The sequence below is a fragment of the Pristiophorus japonicus genome, unplaced genomic scaffold (assembly GCF_044704955.1).
Source record: "Pristiophorus japonicus isolate sPriJap1 unplaced genomic scaffold, sPriJap1.hap1 HAP1_SCAFFOLD_253, whole genome shotgun sequence".
Taxonomy (NCBI): Eukaryota; Metazoa; Chordata; class Chondrichthyes; family Pristiophoridae; genus Pristiophorus; species Pristiophorus japonicus.
Window position 1 is genome coordinate 38,410 of NW_027252263.1, and position 20,514 is coordinate 58,923.

Below are 20,514 nucleotides of genomic sequence, written 5' to 3' on the forward strand. Positions count from 1 at the left end.
CCCTACTGAATTTGTGCTCAGATCCCCATCCGCCTGCCAAGCTAGTTTAAACTCTCCCCAACATGGAGAGAAAGCAGGAAAGGAGTACTGAGGGAATGATCAGCCATGATCTTATTGAATGGCGGTGCAGGCTCGAAGGGCTGAATGGCCTACTCCTGCACCTAGTTTCTATGTTTCTGTTTCTAACAGCACTAGCAAACTCCCCGTGAGGATATTGGTCGCGGCGCTGTTGAGGTGCAACCTGTCCGGTTTGTACAGGTCCCATCTCCCCCAGAAGTGGTCCCAATGCTTCAGGAATTTAAAGCCCTGCCTCCTACACCAACTCTCCAGCCACGCGTTCATCCTCTCTCTCCTTTTATTCTTATACTCATTAGCATGAGGCACCGGTAGTAACTCGGAGATTACTGCCTTTGAGGTCCTACCCGTTAAATTTTCTCCTCGATCCCTTTTTTGCCTGTCGGACCTCATCCCTCTTTCTACCTATGTCGTTGGTCCCGATATGGACCACGACCTCTAGCTGTTTACCCTCTTCCCATACCACCACTTGAGAGACCATTAAAATATCATAGAAACAAAGATAATAGGTGCAGGAGTAGGCCATTCAGCCCTTCGAGCCTGCACCGCCATTCAATGAGTTCATGGCTGAACATGCAACCTCAGTACCCCATTCCTGCTTTCTCGCCATACCCCTTGATCCCCCTAGTAGTAAGGACTACATCTAACTCCTTTTTGAATATATTTAGTGAATTGGCCTCAACAACTTTCTGTGGTAGAGAATTCCACAGGTTCACCACTCTCTGGGTGAAGAAGTTCCTCCTCATCTCGGTCCTAAATGGCTTCCCCCTTATCCTTAGACTGTGACCCCTGGTTCTGGACTTCCCCAACATTGGGAACATTCTTCCTGCATCTAACCTGTCTAAATCATGAACAGGTACAGAAAATAATCAAAAGGACTAATGGAATGCTGGCTTTTATATCTAGAGGACAAGACTACAATGAGGTAGAAGTTGAGCTGCAGCTGTACAAAGCCCTGGTTAGACCACACCTGGAGTACTGAGAGGTTCTGGGCCCCACACCTTAGGAAGGAGATATTGACGTTGGAGATGGTGCAGTGTAGGATTGATAACTGGACTCCAAGGGTTAGATTATGAGGAGAGATTACACAAATTAGGGTTGTATTCCCTAGAATTTAGAAGGTTAAGGGGTGATCTGATCAAAGTTCTCAGGATATTGAGGGGAACAGATAGGGTAGATAGAGAGAAACTATTCCCGCTGGTTGGGGAGTCTAGGACTAGGGGGGGGGGGGGGTGCATAATCTAAAAATTAAGAGCCTGGTCTTTCAGGAGTGAAATTAGGAAACACTGTTACACGCAAAGTGTGGTAGAAGTTTGGAACTCTCTTCTGCAAACGGCAATTAACGCTAGATTAATTGTTAATTTTAAATCCAAGACTGATGGATTTTTGTTAACTAAAGATATTACGGGATATCTTCTGTACCTGTTCATGATAGTTATTACTGAATCTGCTTCAACCACCTTTTCAGGCAGTGCATTCCAGATCACAACTCAGGGTTAAAAAAACTTTCCTCAAGTCGCCTCTAGTTCTTCTGCCAATCTGTGTCCTCTTGTTATCAACCCTTCTCCCACTGGAAACAGTCTCTCCTTATTTGAACACCTCAATCAAATTTCCTCTTAACCGTCTCTGTCTAAGGAGAACAAGCCCAGCTTCTCCAGTCTCCTCAGATAACTGGTACTATTGTGGTAAATCCCTTCTGTACCCACCCCAACACCTTGACAACCTTCCTAAAGTGTGATGCCCACAATTGAACACGATTCTCCAGTGATGGCAGATACAGCAGGAGCAACGAGGTTGGGGCGAAGGAGCAGCGAGAGATTGTACAGCGATGTGATCGGATCCCAGGAGAAGCGTGACTTTGGGGCCCAGGGGCAGCACGGGCCCAGCCCACACTGCGATATGTGAGCACACTGGGTCCATGCAGCAGAGCTGGTCTCCAGTGGTCCTGGTTAACCCTTGCCACTGGACCAAGACCTCGCTCTGTCAAGCCCGTGTGGTGGCTGGTGTGCAACGGCTCATTAAAAAAATCCACACACAGGCATCTTCCACCCTTCAGGATGTAGTTCGGGATCTGGAATATTAGGTCCTTCATTGAAACACCTGTGAACTCATCCTTTTCGGCGTGGAAGCAAGTCATCCTCGTTTCGAGGTACTGCCTATGAAGATGATGAACCAGTGATTTATAAAAGTGTAGCATAACTTCCTTGCTTTTGTACTACAGGCATTATTAATATTAATAAAGGCAAGGATCCCATATGCTTTTAAAAAAATAAAAACAGCCTCAACTTGACCTGCCACCTTCAAAGAGTTGTGTACATACATCCCAGGTCTCTCTCTTCCTGAACAGTTTAAAATTGTACATAAGATTACATAGGATATACGGCACAGAAACAGGCCATTCGGCCCAACCAGTCCATGCCAGTGTTTATGTTCCACTCGAGCCTCCTCCAGTCTTTCCTCATCTAAATCTATCAGCATAACCCTTCTCCCTCATATCCTTATCCAGCCTCCCCTTAAATACATCGATATTATTCGCTTCAACCACTCCCTGTGGCAGCGAGTTCCACATTCTCACCACTCTCTGGGTAAAGAAGTTTCTTCTGAATTCCCCATTGGATTTCTTGGTGACTATCTTATATTGATGGCCTCTAGTTATGCTCTTCCCCACAAGTGGAAATATTCTTCGAGTACATGTCCACAGATCCCTGAAGGTAGCAGGTCCGGTAGATAAGGTGATTAAGGCGGCATACGGAATACTTGCCTTTATTAGCCAAGGCATGGAATACAAGAGCGGTGGGGGGGGGGGGGGGGGGGGTTATGCTTGAACTGTATAAAACACGAGTTAGGCCACAACTAGAGTACTGCGTGCAGTTCTGGTCACCAGGAAAGATTTGATTGCACTAGAGAGAGTACAGGGGTGATTTACGAGGATGTTGCCTGGACTGGAGAATATTAGTTATGAGGAAAGATTGGATCGGCTGGGGTTGTTTTCCTTGGAACAGAGGAGGCTGAGGGGAGACCTGATTGAGGTGTATAAAATTATGAGGGACCGAGATAGAGTGGATAGGACGGACCTGTTTCCCTTGGCAGAGGGGTCAACAACCAGGGGGCATAGAGTTAATGTAATTGGGAGGAGGTTTAGAGGGGATTTGAGGGGAAATGTTCTCACCCAGAGGATGGTGGGGGTCTGGAACTCACTGCCTGAAAGGGTGGTAGAGGCAGAAACCCTCACCACATTTAAACAGTACTTGGATGTGCACCTGAAGTGCCGTAACCTACAGGGCTACGGACCGAGAGCTGGAAAGTGGGATTAGGCTGGATAGCTCTTGGTCGGCCGGCATGGACACGATGGGCCGAATGGCCTCCTTCCGTGCTGTAAATTTCTATGATCTGTATACACTCTCAAAACTTTTCATAATTTTGAAGACCTCTATTAGGTCACCCCTCAGCCTTCTTTTTTTCCAAGAGGAAAGAGACCCAGCCTGTTCATCCTTTCCTGGTATGTATACCCTCGCATTTCTGATATCATCCTTGTAAATCTTCTCTGCACCCTCTCCAACGCCTCTATAATATGGCGAACAGAACTGTACGTAGTACTCCCAAGTACGGTCTAACCAAGGTTTGATACAGGTTGAGCATAACTTCCCTACTTTTCAATTCTATACCCCTAGAAATAAACCCAATGTTTGATTTGCTTTATTTACGGCCTTGTTAACCTGTGTCACAGCTTTTAGTGATCTGTGCATTTGTACTCCCAGATCCCTTTGTTCCTCTACCTCGCCTCGAGTTGCACACTCCAGGTAATAAGTGACCTCCCTATTCTTCCTACCAAAATGTGATATTTCACATTTATCAGTGTTGAACTTCATTTGCCAATGATATGCCCATTCTGCAAATTTATTAATTTCTTCCTGTAATTTGTTGCATTCCTCCTCAATACAGGTACAATGTCCCGAATTTGCAGTTCGGAAAACCAGAATTGTCCGAAAATCGGACATTTAAACATTTTTTTTAAAACAAAAGCGCATTTCAGATCGAGTAGGATTGGGGTGTGCGATCGGTCCAAGCCTTGCCGAATGACCCTCGATCCCAACTCACGTGCTCCCCTCGACCCGGCCCGACCAGACTCACGCTCTGTTTTAACATCCGACCCAAAATCCGGAAAAATCCAAAAACCGGCATGGCCTCGGTCCCGAGGTTGCCGGATTTGGGACGCCTTACCTCTTCAAAACATTCAACAAGGTTGGTCAAGCAGGACTTTCCCTTTTGAAATCCACGCTGACTATTCATTATTATACTTTCGGTTTCTAGATGTTCTCCTATTTTTTCCTTTAGTAGCGATGTGTTATTTTTCCTACCCCCGATGTTAAGCCTATAATTCCCTGTACATGTTCTATTCCCCTTCTTAAATATAGGTATTACGTTAGCTATCTGCCAGTCCCGACACTACACCTTTATCTAACAAATTATTAAATATGTGTAGTAATGCCTCTCTGCCATCTCGTCCCGAGATTCTTTTAAAATGCACAGACGCATTAATGCAATAGTAAGGAGGAACATGAGCCTGGATGATGTGGAATCGGTATGGGTGGAGCTGTGGAATACCAAAGGGCAGAAAACGTTAGTGGGAGTTGTGTACAGACCACCAAACAGTAGTAGTGAGGTTGGGGATAGCATCAAACAAGAAATTAGGGATGTGTGCAATAAAGGTACAGCAGTTATCATGAGCGACTTTAATCTACACATACATTGGGCTAACCAAACTGGTAGTAATGCGGTGGAGGAGGATTTCCTGGAGTGTATTAGGGATGCTTTTCTCAGCCAATATATCGAGGAACCAACCAGAGAGCTGGCCATCCTAGACTGGGTGATGTGTAATGAGAAGGGACTAATTAGCAATCTTGTTGTGCGGGGCCCCTTGGGGAAGAGTGACCATAATATGGTAGAATTCTTTATTAAGATGGAGAGTGACACAGTTAATTCGGAAACTAGGAGCCTGAACTTCAGGAAAGGTAACTTCGATGGTATGAGGCGTGAATTGGGCAGAATAGACTGGCAAAGGATACTTAAAGGGTGGATAGGCAATGGCAAACATTTACCGATCACATGGATGAACTTCAGCAATTGTACATCCCTGTCTGGAGTAAAAATAAAACGGGGAAGGTGGCTCAACCGTGGCTAACAAAGGAAATTAAGGATAGTGTTAAAACCAAGGAAGAGGCATATAAATTGGCCAGAAAAAGTAACAAACCTGAGGACTGGGAGAAATTTAGAATTCAACAGAGGAGGACAAAGGGTTTAATTGAGGGGAAATTAGAGTACGAGAGGAAGCTTGCAGGGAATATAAAAACTGACTGCAAAAGCTGCTATAAATGTGTGAAGAGAAAAAGATTAGTGAAGACAAACGTAGGTCCCTTGCAGTCGGATTCAGGTGAATTTATAATGGGGAACAAATAAATGGCAGACCAATTGAACAAATACTTCGGTTCTGTCTTCACGAAGGAAGACACAAATAACCTTCCGAATGTACAAGGGTACAGTGGGTCTAGTGAGAAGGAGGAACTGAAGAATATCTTTATTAGGTGGGAAAATGTGTTAGGGAAATTGATGGGATTGAACGCTGATAAATCCCCGGGGCCTGATTGTCTGCATCCCAGAGTACTTAAGGAAGTGGTCCTAGAAATAGTGGATGCATTGGTGATCATTTTCCAACAGTCTATCGACTCTGGATCAGTTCCTATGGACTGGAGGTTAGCTAATGTAACACCACTTTTTAAAAAAGGAGGGAGAGAGAAAACGGGTAATTATAGACCGGTTAGCCTGACATCGGTAGTGGGGAAAATGTTGGAATCAATTATTAAAGATGGCATAACAGCCCATTTGGAAAGCAGAGACAGGATCGGTCCAAGTATGCATGGATTTATGAAAGGGAAATCATGCTCGACTAATATTCCGAAATTTTTTGAGGATGTAACTAGTAGAGTGGAGAAGGGAGAACCAGTGGATGTGGTGTATTTGGACTTTCAAAAGGCTTTTGACAAGGTCCCACACAAGAGATTGGTGTGCAAAATTAAAGCACGTGGTATTGGGGGTAATGTACTGACGTGGATAGAGAACTGGTTGGCAGACAGGAAGCAGAGAGTAGGGATAAACGGGTCCTTTTCAGAATGGCAGGCAGTGACTAGTGGGACGTCACAGGGTTCAGTGCTGGGACCCCAGCTCTTTACAATATACATCAATGATTTGGATGAAGGAATTGAGTGTAATATCTCCAAGTTTGCAGCTAACACTAAACTGGGTGGCGCCGTGAACTGTGAGTAGGACGCTAAGAGGCTGCAGGGTGACTTGGACAGGTTAGGTGAGTGGGCAAATGCATGGCAATGCAGTACAATATGGATAAATGTGAGGTTATCCACTTTGGGGGCAAAAACACGAAGCCAGAATATTACCTGAATGGCGGCAGATTAGGAAAAGGGGAGGTGCAACGAGACCTGGGTGTCATGGTACATCAGTCATTGAAAGTTGGCATCCAGGTACAGCAGGCGATGAAGGCGGTAAATGGTATGTTGGCCTTCAAAGCTAGGGGATTTGAGTATAGGTGCAGGGAGGTCTTACTGCAGTTGTACAGGGCCTTGGTGAGGCCTCACCTGGAATACTGTGTTCAGTTTTGGTCTCCTAATCTGAGAAAGAACGTTCTTGCTATTGAGGGAGTGCAGTGAAGGTTCACCAGACTGATTTCCGGGATGGCTGGACTGACATATGAGGAGAGACTGGATCAACTGGGCCTTTATTCACTGGAGTTTAGAAGGATGAGAGGGGATCTCATAGAAACATAAAATTCTGACGGGACTGGACAGGTTAAATGCAGGAAGAATGTTCCCGATGTTGGGGATGTCCAGAACCAGGGCTCACAGTCTCAGGATAAGGGGTAAGCCATTTAGGACTGAGATGAGGAGAAACTTCTTCACTCAGAGAGTTGTTAACCTGTGGAATTCCCTGCCGCAGAGATTTGTTGATGCCAGTTCATTGGATATATTCAAAAGGGAGTTAGATATGGCCCTTACGTCTAAAGGGATCAAGGGGTATGGAGGGAAAGCAGTACTGAGGGAATGATCAGCCATGGTCTTATTGAATGGTGGTGCAGGCTCGAAGGGTCGAATGGCCTACTCCTGCACCTATTTTCTATGTTTCTAAAGGATGTTCTAAGTGAAGCAGATGGGTTTTTACGACAATCCAGCAGTTTCATGGTCACCATTACGGATACTAGTTATTTAATTCCAGATTTATTTAATTAATTGAATTTAAATTCCCCAGCTGCCGTGGTGGGATTTGAACTCTTGTCTCTGGATTACTAGTCCAGTAACATAACCACTTTGCTACCGTAATTCATGCCAGGTTCATACTTGGCAAGAGGAGCAAAGCTGCAATCAGTTTGGACCAGAGAGATGCAATCCTGGGATTTGTCACTTTGCTGAAGTAGTGGCCACATCCCAGCGATATATTCCTGAAATCATTGACATTTCATACCTCCACTCATTCCCACTTTCACTCTGGTTATTTCTGTCTCAACATCAGGAAAGTGAACAGGCTCTTGGACATTTTATTCCAACTGAGCTATTTAGAAAGATGGAACTCAAAATGTTATTGCTCAATACATACAGCGAGAAATGACTCACTCCCCCACCTTGCACCTGTTAATACCACTGCCTCATAAATCTGCTCTGCCACAGGCAACATTAGCAGGGGCTGCTCACACTTGCATTATCTCCTTGAATGGACCAAGTCAGGAACATGGTGTATGTGAATGTTGCAGTGAAACATAACCCAGAGGTGAGTGCAGTCGAACCGTGGAGCACTTTAAATGTTTTTGGTGGTACGGTTTCTTTCCTGGGCTCCTGCTGAACCCTGCCCTGCAGTGTCTGCTCAGTGTGACTGAATCACTCAAAGCTGTGCCACATATCGACAGCCTGACACTCAACAACACTGAGAGCAAAAGCATGATTTAGAAAAGATGAGACCTGGATTTCCATTGGGACATCACGTACTTGCACCACGCAACAGTTGGCTCCGGTCGGGGTGGAGTGTAGAATGTTTCAGTATAAGGGCTGTTGCAGTTGTGTGAGGCGGACTGGTTGGGCTGGGTGCTCTTTGCCTTTCCGTCATTGTTCATAGGTTTATATGTAACCTTCAGGGCTGCTGACCGAGGGCCGTGAGGCTCTTTGTCGGCCGGTGGGACACGATGGGCCGGAATGGCCTCCTCCTGCGCTGTAAATTTCTATGTTTCTATATCACAATCATCCACGGAGCCCCCATTTTATTTCACGTACAACGTCAGTGTTGTCCTGAAGTTGTACTGAGACTGGAGAGCTGCCTGACTACTTGGTTGCTCAGTGATAGAAACATAGAAAATAGGTGCAGGAGTAGGCCATTCGGCCCTTCGAGCCTTCACCACCATTCAATGAGTTCATGGCTGAACATGCAACTTCAGTACCCCATTCCTGCTTTCTCGCCATATCCCTTGATCCCCCTAGTAGTAAGGACTACATCTAACTCCTTTTTGAATATATTTAGTGAATTGGCCTCAACTACTTTCTGTGGTAGAGAATTCCACAGGTTCACCACTCTCTGGGTGAAGAAGTTTCTCCTCATCTCGGTCCTAAATGGCTTACCCCTTATCCTTAGACTGTGACCCCTGGTTCTGGACTTCCCCAACATTGGGAACATTCTTCCTGCATCTAACCTGTCTAAACCCATCAGAATTTTAAACGTTTCTATGAGGTCTCCTCTCATTCTTCTGAACTCCAGTGAATACAAGCCCAGTTGATCCAGTCTTTCTTGATATGTCAGTCCCGCCATCCCCGGAATCAGTCTGGTGAACCTTCGCTGCACTCCCTCAATAGCAAGAATGTCCTTCCTCAAGTTAGAAGGCCAAAACTGTACACAATACTCCAGGTGTGGCCTCACCAAGGCCCTGTACAACTGTAGCAACACCTCCCTGCCTCTGTACTCAAATCCCCTCGCTATGAAGGCCAACATGCCTTTTGCTTTCTTAACCGCCTGCTGTACCTGTATGCCAACCTTCAATGACTGATGTACCATGACACCCAGGTCTCGTTGCACCTCCCCTTTTCCTAATCTGTCACCATTCAGATAATAGTCTGTCTCTCTGTTTTTACCACCAAAGTGGATAACCTCACATTTATCCACATTATACTTCATCTGCCATGCATTTGCCCACTCATCTAACCTATCCAAGTTACTCTGCAGCCTCATAGCATCCTCCTCGCAGCTCACACTGCCACCCAACTTAGTGTCATCCGCAAATTTGGAGATACTACATTTAATCCCCTTGTCTAAATCATTAATGTACAATGTAAACAGCTGGGGCCCCAGCACAGAACCTTGCGGTAACCCACTAGTCACTGCCTGCCATTCTGAAAAGTACCCATTTACTCCTACTCTTTGCTTCCTGTCTGACAACCAGTTCTCAATCCACGTCAGCACACTACCCCCAATCCCATGTGCGTTAACTTTGCACATTAATCTCTTGTGTGGGACCTTGTCGAAAGCCTTCTGAAAGTCCAAATACACCACATCAACTGGTTCTCCCTTGTCCACTCTACTGGAAACATCCTCAAAAAATTCCAGAAGATTTGTCAAGCATGATTTCCCTTTCACAAATCCATGCTGACTTGGACCTATCAGGTCACCTCTTTCCAAATGCACTGCTATGACATCCTTAATAATTGATTCCATCATTTTACCCACTACCGATGTCAGGCTGACCGGTCGATAATTCCATGTTTTCTCTCTCCCTCCTTTTTTAAAAAGTGGGGTTACATTGGCTACCCTCCACTCGATAGGAACTGATCCAGAGTCAATGGAATGTTGGAAAATGCATCCGCTATTTCCAAGGCCACCTCCTTAAGTACTCTGGGATGCAGTCCATCAGGCCCTATTGGTCATATTGGTCTAGAAAACCATCCCTTATGCACTCCAGGAAATCCTCCTCCACCTATTGCTTCCAGTTTGGTTAGCCCAATCTATATGCAGATTAAAGTCACCCATGATAACTGCTGCACCTTTATTGCATGCTCCCCTAATTTCCTGTTTGATGCCCTCCCCAACATCACTACTACTGTTTGGAGGTCTGTACACAACTCCCACTAACGTTTTTTGCCCTTTGGTGTTCTGCAGCTCTACCCATATAGATTCCACATCATCCAAGCTAATGTCTTTCCTAACTATTGCATTAATCTCCTCTTTAACCAGCAATGCTACCCCACCTCCTTTTCCTTTTATTCTATCCTTCCTGAATGTTGAATACCCATGGATGTTGAGTTCCCAGCCCTGATCATCCTGGAGCCACGTCTCTGTAATCCCAATCACATCATATCTGTTAACATCTATTTGCACAGTTAACTCATCCACCTTATTACGGATACTCTTGCATTCAGACACAAAGCCTTCAGGCTTGTTTTTTTTTTTAACACCCTTTGTCCTTTTAGAATTATGATGTAGTGTGGTCCTTTTTGTTTCTTGCCTTTGTTTACTCGGCCTTCCACTATTGCTTTTTACCTTTCTACCATCTGTTTCTGACTCCCTATTACTTCGCCCTATCTCGCTGCATAGGTTCCCATCCCCCTGCCACATTAGTTTAAACACTCCCGAACTGAATTAGCAAATGTTGTCCCGAGGACATCAGTTCCAGTCCTGTCCAAGTGCAGACCGTCCCTTTTGTACAGGTCCCACTTCCCCCAGAACCGGTTCCAATGTCCCAGGAATTTGAATCCCCCCCTCTTGCACCACTGCTCAAGCCACATATTTATTCTAACTATCCTGCTCCCTCTACTCTGATTAGCACATGGCACTGGTAGCAATCCAGAGATTACTACCTTTGAGATCCTACTTTTTAATTTAACTCCTAGCTCCCAAAATTTAGCTTGTAGGACTTCTTCCCGCTTCTTACCTATATCGTTGGTACCTACATGTACCACGACAACTGGCTGTTCACCCTCCCTCTCCAGAATGCTCTGCAGCCGCTCTGAGACATCCTTGACCCTTGCACCAGGGAGGCAACATACCATCCTGGAGTCTCGGTTGCGGCCACAGAAACTCCTATCTATTCCCCTTACAATAGAGTCCCCTATCACTATAGCTCTCCCACTCTTTTGCAGCACACAAGCAGACTGCTCCAATTCCGCCAGCTGTTACTTGAAGGTAAACTCAACAACCTATCGATTTGGGGGAAGTTGTGCGTGCGCGCCTCATTTTTTTGTTTATAAGATTTCTGGCCCACACATACCCTCTACATTGGTAGTTACCCCAGTTGAATCAGCAATAAATTCCCTTTTGAAGGCTACTATTGAATCGATATCCTCCACCCTATCAGGCAGTGCATTCCAAATCCTAACCACTTGTTGCGTAAAAAAGTTTTTCCTCGTGTCACCTCTGGTTCTTTTGCCAATCACCTTAAATCTGTGCCCTCTGGTTATTGACCCTTCAGTCACATGGGAAGAAGCGTTGCTACTCACAATCTTTATCAGCTAGCTGCATTCGGCAGTCCTCCTCCTGCAAGTACGTCTGAAGATTCTTCAGCACCTGGATTTTCAGCCCGATTGAGGCATCCTTGTCTTTTAGAATATTGTTATACAAATTCTTCACTTCTTGTTCAAACATCAGATCCGGATGCTGGATGAATACAAAGCCTGGAAAAACAGACAGTTGGCACTCAATTCTCTAACAGGCTGTTGCAATATTGCGCTCGGGCACTGCTTTACTGCCTTTACAAGCGCTGTGGGCCATCACAGACTGGAACAAAACCGCAGGCTGGCTGGAAGCCCCCCACGACACACCATCATCACTGTGTGCACATAATTTCCTCTCATACAAAATATCAAACAGAATCAGAGCACAATCCCGGATACTACATCAAGCAGACCCAAATACAAGTAAAAACAGAAATCGCTGCAACTACAAGGGAAAAAAAGACAAACTTATTGGGTGTTAATGCCATGTTAAAATCTAGCCTCTGCCCCAACATCAATTCTTACACAGACAAAAAAGAGTTTCCATAATGGTAAGTGTGGTGATTGAACGGATACGAGTGCTAAATGATATGGGTTGGTGGGGAAAGTCCAGGGAGTGATGTGGAGTTTCCTGGGAACTCCAGCCTCCAAACTATAGTTCCCAACCAATGCGCTACGTTAACAAAAAGCAAATACCTGCCAATAATAGAAATCTGAAAGAGAAACAGAAAATGCCAGAGCGTCAGTCAGCACCTGTGGAAAGAACACTGCGTTTCAACCCTTGCTCAGAACCACCAATAAATCCAATTAGGAATTCAGGAGAAACTTCTTTACCCAGAGAGTGGTGAGAATGTGGAACTCGCTGCACAAAGAGTTGAGGTGAATAGCAGAGATGCATTTAAGGGGAAGCTGGATAAACACAAAGGAATAGAAGGATGTGGTGATAGGATGAGAAGAAGAGGGATGGGAGGGTGTAGAGCATAAACACCGGCTGAATGCCCTGTTTCTGTGCTGTAAATTCGATGTAAACAAGTAGTGACCAAATCAATGAAGTGAAACTTTATGCAAAATATGATTGATAGCAGCTTCAGGACCTTATTCTGTGGGATTGTGCATGCACAACACATGGGATGCCCACCACTTTACAGTCTGCTCCAAAACCTGGTAAATATCATTCCGTTAGACCACAACCTACAGGCTAAAACTAACAGGGCAATTTATTTACAAGTAAATTATACAGAAGCAGAATACAACGAGAGACTAGCAGTATAATACTTTACTTACACCACACCCGGTGCTCTGAAATAACGAGTCTGAAATCCGAGCAGTTCTTTTCAGTTGCTTTGGACCAGGTTTCTGACTCTCTGAAATGTTATTGGGTGATGATTGCACACAGCCCCAATTCCCTGCTTCACGTGGAATAGACAGTGTGAAGCAGGGAACGGAGAACCCAAGAGTTGCTGCCCTATTACATGTCTGTCTTCAATTTTTGATGAAGCAGGCCATTTGAAGATCAAACAGATTCTTCTCAATGGTCAGACAATTAAAATATTAACTATTTTTAATACTCGGGTGTAAAATGGATACACAGTAGATTTCTGGCAACCCAGTGGGCCATTTTCTTCAGGAGCTGCCCCTGACCATTAGAGATAATTAATTTCATCCACTCCCCATCTAAAAATGTATACACATTAACATGTCACTGACATTAAGTAATCTTCTGACAATATATTGGGGAGTCAGGAAGTGACAAAATCCCCAGCCTCTGACCTGCGCTTGTGGCCACAGTATTTATGTGGCTGGTCCAGTTAAGTTTCTGGTCAATGGTGACCCCTAGGATGTTGATGGTGGAGGATTTGGCGATGGTAATGCCGTTAAATGTCATGGGGCGTTGGTTAGACTCTCGCTTGTTGGAGATGGTCATGGCCTGCTACCAGTGCCACGTGCTAGTTCGAGTAGGAATCGCAGGATAGCTCAGATGAATACGTGGCTTGAGCAGTGGTGCAGCAGGGAGGGATTCAAATTCCTGGGGCATTGGAACCGGTTCTGGGGGAGGTGGGACCAGTACAAACCGGATGGTCTTCACCTGGGCAGGACCGGAACCAATGTCCTAGGGGGAGTGTTTGCTAATGCTGTTGCGGAGGAGTTAAACTAATGTGGACGAGGGATGGGAACCAATGCAGGGAGACAGAAGGAAACAAAAAGGAGACAAAAGCAAAAGACAGAAAGGAGATGAGTAAAAATGGAGGGCAGAGAAACCCAAGGCAAAAAACAAAAAGGGCCACTGAATATAAAGGGGCTGCAGGAGGGGTCAAAACTAAAAATCATGGTTTAAAAACTAGTATTAAAACACTCTATTTCAAATGCTGCGTGCATTTCGGTAAAGTAAATGAGTTGACGGCACAAATCATTACAAATGGGTATGATTTGGTGGCCATTACAGAAACATGGTTGCAGGGTGGCCAAGACTGGGAATTAAACATACAGGGGTATCTGACGATTCGGAAAGATAGACAAGAAGGGAAAGGAGGTGGGGTAGCTCTGTTAATAAAGGATGATATCAGGGCAGTTGTGAGAGATGATATTGGTTCTAATGAACAAAATGTTGAATCATTGTGGGTGGAGATTAGAGATAGTAAGGGGAAAAAGTCACTGGTGGGCATAGTTTATAGGCCCCCAAATAATAACTTCACGGTGGGGCGGGCAATAATCAAGGGAATAATGGAGGCATGTGAAAAAGGAACGGCAGTAGTCATGGGGGATTTTAACCTACATATCGATTGGTCAACTCAAATCGCACGGGGTAGCCTGAAGGAGGAATTCATAGAATGCATAGGGAATTGTTTCTTAGAACAGTATGTAACAGAACCTACAAGGGAGCAAGCTATCTTAGACCTGGTCCTGTGTAATGAGACAGGAATAATAAACGATCTCCTAGTAAAAGATCCTCTCGGAATGAGTGATCACAGTATGGTTGAATTTGTAATACAGATTGAGGGTGAGGAAGTAGTGTCTCAAACGAGCGTACTATGCTTAAACAAAGGGGACTACAGTGGGATGAAGGCAGAGTTGGCTAAAGTAGACTGGAAACACAGACTAAACGGTGGCACAATTGAGGAACAGTGGAGGACTTTTAAGGAGCTCTTTCATAGTGCTCAACAAAAATATATTCCAGTGAAAAAGAAGGGCGGTAAGAGAAGGGATAACCAGCCGTGGATAACCAAGGAAATAAAGGAGAGTATCAAATCAAAGACCAATGCGTATAAGGTGACCAAGGTGAGTGGGAAACTAGAGGATTGGGAAAATTTTAAACAGCAGCAAAAAATGACTAAAAAAGCAATAAAGAAAGGAAAGATAGATTACGAAGGTAAACTTGCACAAAACATAAAAACAGATAGTAAAAGCTTTTACAGATATATAAAACGGAAAAGAGTGACTAAAGTAAATGTTGGTCCCTTAGAAGATGAGAAGGGGGATTTAATAATGGGAAATGTGGAAATGGCTGAGACCGTAAACAATTATTTTGCTTCGGTCTTCACAGTGGAAGACACAAAAACCATGCCAAAAATTGCTAGTCACAGGAATGTGGGAAGGGAGGACCTTGAGACAATCACTATCACTAGGGGGGTAGTGCTGGACAGGCTAATGGGACTCAAGGTAGACAAGTCCCCTGGTCCTGATGAAATGCATCCCAGCGTATTAAAAGAGATGGCGGAAGTTATAGCAGATGCATTCGTTATAATCTACCAAAATTCTGGGGAGGATTGGAAAGCAGCTAATGTAACGTCTCTGTTTAAAAAAGGGGGCAAACAAAAGGCAGGTAACTATAGGCCGGTTAGTTTAACATCTGTAGTGGGGAAAATGCTTGAAACTATCATTAAGGAAGAAATAGCGGGACATCTAGATAGGAATAGTGCAATCAAGTAGACGCAGCATGGATTCATGAAGGGGAAATCATGTTTAACTAATTTACTGGAATTCTTTGAGGATATAACGAGCATGGTGGATAGAGGTGTACCGATGGATGTGGTGTATTTAGGTTTCCAAAAGGCATTTGATAAGGTGCCACACAAAAGGTTACTGCAGAAGATAAAGGTACGCGGGGTCAGAGGAAATGTATTAGCATGGATAGAGAATTCGCTGGCGAACAGAAAGCAGAGAGTCGGGATAAATGGGTCCTTTTCGGGTTGGAAATCGGTGGTTAGTGGTGTGCCACAGGGATCGGTGCTGGGACCAGAACTGTTTACAATATACATAGATGACCTGGAGGAGGGGACAGAGTGTAGTGTAACAAAATTTGCAGATGACAAAGATTAGTGGGAAAGCGGGTTGTGTAGAGGACACAGAGAGGCTGCAAAGAGATTTGGATAGGTTAAGCGAATGGGCGAAGGTTTGGCAGATGGAATACAATGTCGGAAAGTGTGAGGTCATCCACCTTGGGGAAAAAAAACAGCAAAAGGGAATATTATTTGAATGGGGAGAAATTACAACATGCTGAGGTGCAGAGGGACCTGGAGGTCCTTGTGCATGAATCCCAAAAAGTTAGTTTGTAGGTGCAGCAGGTAATCAGGAAGGCGAATGGAATGTTGGCCTTCATTGCGAGAGGGATAGAGTACAAAAGCAGGGAGGTCCTGCTGCAACTGTATAGGGTATTGGTGAGGCCGCACCTGGAGTACTGCGTGCAGTTTTGGTCACCTTACTTAAGGAAGGATATACTGGCTTTGGAGCGGGTACAGAGACGATCCATCAGGCTGATTCCGGAGATGAGGGGGTTACCTTATGATGATAGATTGAGTAGACTAGGTCTTTACTCGTTGGAGTTCAGAAGGATGAGGGGTGATCTTATAGAAACATTTAAAATCATGAAAGGGATAGACAAGATAGAGGCAGAGAGGTTGTTTCCACTGGTCGGGGAGACTAGAACTAGGGGGCACAGCCTCAAAATACAGGGGAGCCAATTTAAAACCGAGTTGAGAAGGAATTTCTTCTCCCAGAGGGTTGTGAATCTGTGGAATTCTCTGCCCAAGGAAGCAGTTGAGGCTAGCTCATTGAATGTATTCAAGTCACAGATAGATAGATTTTTAACTAATAAGGGAATTAAGGGTTATGGGGAGCGGGCGGGTAAGTGGAGCTGAGTCCACGGCCAGATCAGCCATGATCTTATTGAATGGCGGAGCAGGCTCGAGGGGCTAGATGGACTTCTCCTGTTCCTAATTCTTATGTTCTTATGTGGTGTGGTGTGAATGTTACTTGCCACTTATCAACCCAAGCCTGAATATCGTCCAGGTCTTTCTGCATGTGGGCACGGACTGCTTCATTACCTGAGGAATAGTGAATGGCACTGAACACTTGCAAACATCAGTGAACATCCCCACTTCTGACCTGATGATGGAGGGAAAGTCATTGATGAAGCAGCTGAAGATGGTTGGGCCCAGGAACTCCTGCATCAATGTTTTGGGGCTGAGGTGATTCACCTCCAACAACTACAACCAACTTCCTTTGTGCTAGGTATGACTCCAGCCAGTGAAGCATTTTCCCCCTGATTCCCATTGACTTCAGTTTTACTCGGGCTCCTTGATGCCACACTTGATCAAATGCTGCCTTGATGTCGAGGGCAGTCACTCTCACCTCCCCTCTGGAATTCAGCTCTTTTGTCCATGTTTGGACCAAGACTGTAATGAGGTCTGGAGCAGAGCGGTCCTGGCGGTACCCAAACTGAGCATTGGTGAGCAGGTTATTGGTGAGTAACTGCCACTTGATAGCACTGTCGACTACACCCTCCATCACTTCGCTACGATTGAGAGTAGACCGATGGGGCAGTAATTGGCCGGATTTGGATTTGTCCTGCTTTATGGGGACAGGACATACCTGGGCAGTTTTCCATTGTTGTAACTGTACTGGAGCAGCTTGGCTATAGATGTGATTAGTTCTGGAGCACGTCTTCAGCACGACAGCCAGGATGTTATCGGGGCCCATAGCCTTTGCTGTATCCAGTGCACTCAACCGTTTCTTGATATCTCGTGGAATGAATTGAATTAGCTGAAGACTAGTTTCTGGAATGGTGGGGACCTCAGGAGGAGGCTGATATGGATCATCCACTCGACACTTCTGGCTGAAGATGTTGTAAACGCTTCAGCCTTGTCTTTTATACTCGTGTGGTGTGCTCTGCCATCATTGAGGATGGCAGAGCCCAGTACGCCTCCTCCCATTAGTTGTTTAATTGTCCACCATTCACGACTGAATGTGGCAGAACTTTGATCTGATCCATTGATTGTGGGATCGCTTAACCCTGTCTATAGCACACTGCTTCCGCTGTTTAGTATGCATGTAGTCCTGTGTTGCAGCTTCCCCGGGTTGGCACCTCATTTTTGGTTACGCCTGGTGCTGGTCCTCATATACTCTTCTACACTCCTCATTGAACCAGGATTGGTCCTCCGGCTTGATGGTAATGGTAGAGTGACGGATATGCCGGGCCATGAGGTTACAGATTGTGGTAGAATACAATTCTGCTGCTGCTGCTGATGGCCCACAGCGCCACATGGAGACTCAGTTTTGAGCTGCTAGATCTGTTCTGAATCTATCCCATTCAGCACAATGGAGGGTGTCCTCAGTGTGAAGACGGTACTTTGTCTCCACAATGACTATGCAGTGGTCACTGCTACCAATACCGTCATGGACAGATGTATCTGCGACAGGCAGAGTGGTGAGGACGAGGTCAGATAGTTAGGACTTTCCCGTGTGTTGGTTCCCGTGTGTTGGCCCAGCTATGTCCTTCAGGACTCTGTCAGTAGTGGTGCTACCGAGCTATTCTTGGTGCTGGATATTGAAGCCCCCCCACCCAGAGTACAATCAGTGTATCGTCCAAGTGGCGTTCAACATGGAGGAGTATGATTCATCAGCTGAGCGAAGGTGCTGGAGGTTTCTTGCCCATGCTAGACCTGAAGCCATCAGACTTCATGGGGTCTGGAGTCAATGTTGAGGACTCCCAGGGCCACTCTCTCCCGACTGTATACAACTGTGCCGCCACCCCTGGTGGGTCTGTCCTGCTGATGAGACAGGACACACCAAGGGCTGGTGTTGGAGGAATATGGGACATTGGCTGAAAGGTATGATTCTGTAAGTATGACAGGCTGTTGCTGCACTAGTCTGTGGGACAGTTCTCCCAATTTTGGCACAAGTCCCCAGATGTTAATGAGGAGAACTTTGCAGGGTTGCCTGGGCTGGGTGTGCCATCCGTTTTTTTCTTATTATTGTATTTCTTATTGGGGATCAAGTGGTATGGAGAGAAAGCAGGAAAGGGGTACTGAGGGAATGATCAGCCATTATCTTATTGAATGGCGGTGCAGGCTCGAAGGGCCGAATGGCATACTCCTGAACCTATTTTCTATTCCATAAGAACATAAGAAATAGGAGCAGGAGTAGGCCATATGGACCCTCGAGCCTGCTCCGCCATTCAATAAGATCATGGCTGATCTGATCATGGACTCAGCTCCACTTCCCCGTCCGCTCCCCATAACCCCTTATCGTTTAAGAAACTGTCTATTTCTGTCTTAAATTTATTCACTGTCCCAGCTTCCATAGCTCTCTGAGGCAGCGAATTCCACAGATTTACAACCCTCTGAGAAGAAATTTCTCTTATCTCAGTTTTAAATGGGCAGCCCCTTATTCTAAGATCATGCCCTCTAGTTCTAGTCTCCCCCATCAGCGGAAACATCCTCTCTGCATCCACCTTGTCAAACCCCCTCATAATCTTATATGTTTCGATAAGATCACCTCTCATTCTTCTGAATTCCAATGAGTAGAGACCCAACCTACTCAACCTTTCCTCATAAGTCAACCACCTCATTCCCGGAATCAACCGAGTGAACCTTCTCTGAACTGCCTCCAAAGCAAGTATATCCTTTCGTAAATATGGAAACCAAAACTGAACGCAGTATTCCAGGTGTGGCCTCACCAATACCCTGTATAACTGTAGCAAGACTTCCCAGCTATTTACAATATACATTAATGATTTAGATGAAGGAATTGAATGTAATATCTCCAAGTTTGCAGATGACACTAAGCTGGGTGGCGGTATGAGCTGTGAGGAGGACGCTAAGAGGCTGCAGGGTGACTTGGACAGGTTAGGTGAGTGGGCAATTGAATTGGCAGATGCAGTATAATGTGGATAAATGTGAGGTTATCCATTTTGGGCCAAAAACACGAAGGCAGAATATTATTTGAATGGCGGCAGATTAGAAAAAGGGGAGGTGCAACGAGACCTGGGTGTCATGGTACATCAGTCACTGAAAGTTGGCATGTAGGTACAGCAGGCGGTGAAGAAGGCAAATGGTATGTTGGCCTTCATAGCTAGGGGGATTTGAGTATGAGAGCAGGGAAGTCTTACTGCAGTTGTACAGGGCCTTGGTGAGGTCTCACCTGGAATATTGCGTTCAGTTTTGGTCTCCTAATCTGAGGAAGGACGTTCTTGCTATTTAGGGAGTGCAGCGAAGGTTCACCAGACTGATTCCCGGGATGGCAGGACTGACATATGAGGAGAGACTGGATCGACTGGGCCTGTATTCACTGGAGTTTAGAAGAATGAGAGAGGATCTCATAGAAACATATAAAATTCTGACGGGACTGGACAGGTTAGATGCAGGAAGAATGTTCCCGATGTTGGGGAAGTCCAGAACCAGGGGACATAGTCTAAGGATAGGGGGTAAGCCATTTAGGACTGAGATGAGGAGAAACTTTTTCACCCAGAGTGTTGTTAACCTGTGGAATTCCCTACTGCAGAGAATTGTTGATTCCAGTTCATTGGATATATTCAAGAGGGAGTAAGATATGGCCCTTACGGCTAAAGGGATCAAGGGGTATGGAGAGAAAGCAGGAAAGGGGTACTGAGGGAATGATCAGCCATGATCTTATT

General features: G+C 45.4%; 1 protein-coding gene across 1 annotated transcript in view; it reads right to left on the reverse strand.

The window, feature by feature from the left end:
• nipblb (NIPBL cohesin loading factor b) overlaps positions 1-20,514 on the reverse strand; it is a gene marked incomplete at its 3' end in the record, with an annotated part of 524,975 nt that overhangs the window by 24,957 nt on the left and 479,504 nt on the right. Inside the window, exon 40 of the mRNA XM_070871482.1 lies at positions 11,610-11,783. Coding sequence (XP_070727583.1) covers positions 11,610-11,783 — 174 coding nt within the window. The remainder of the gene's footprint in view (positions 1-11,609; positions 11,784-20,514) is intronic.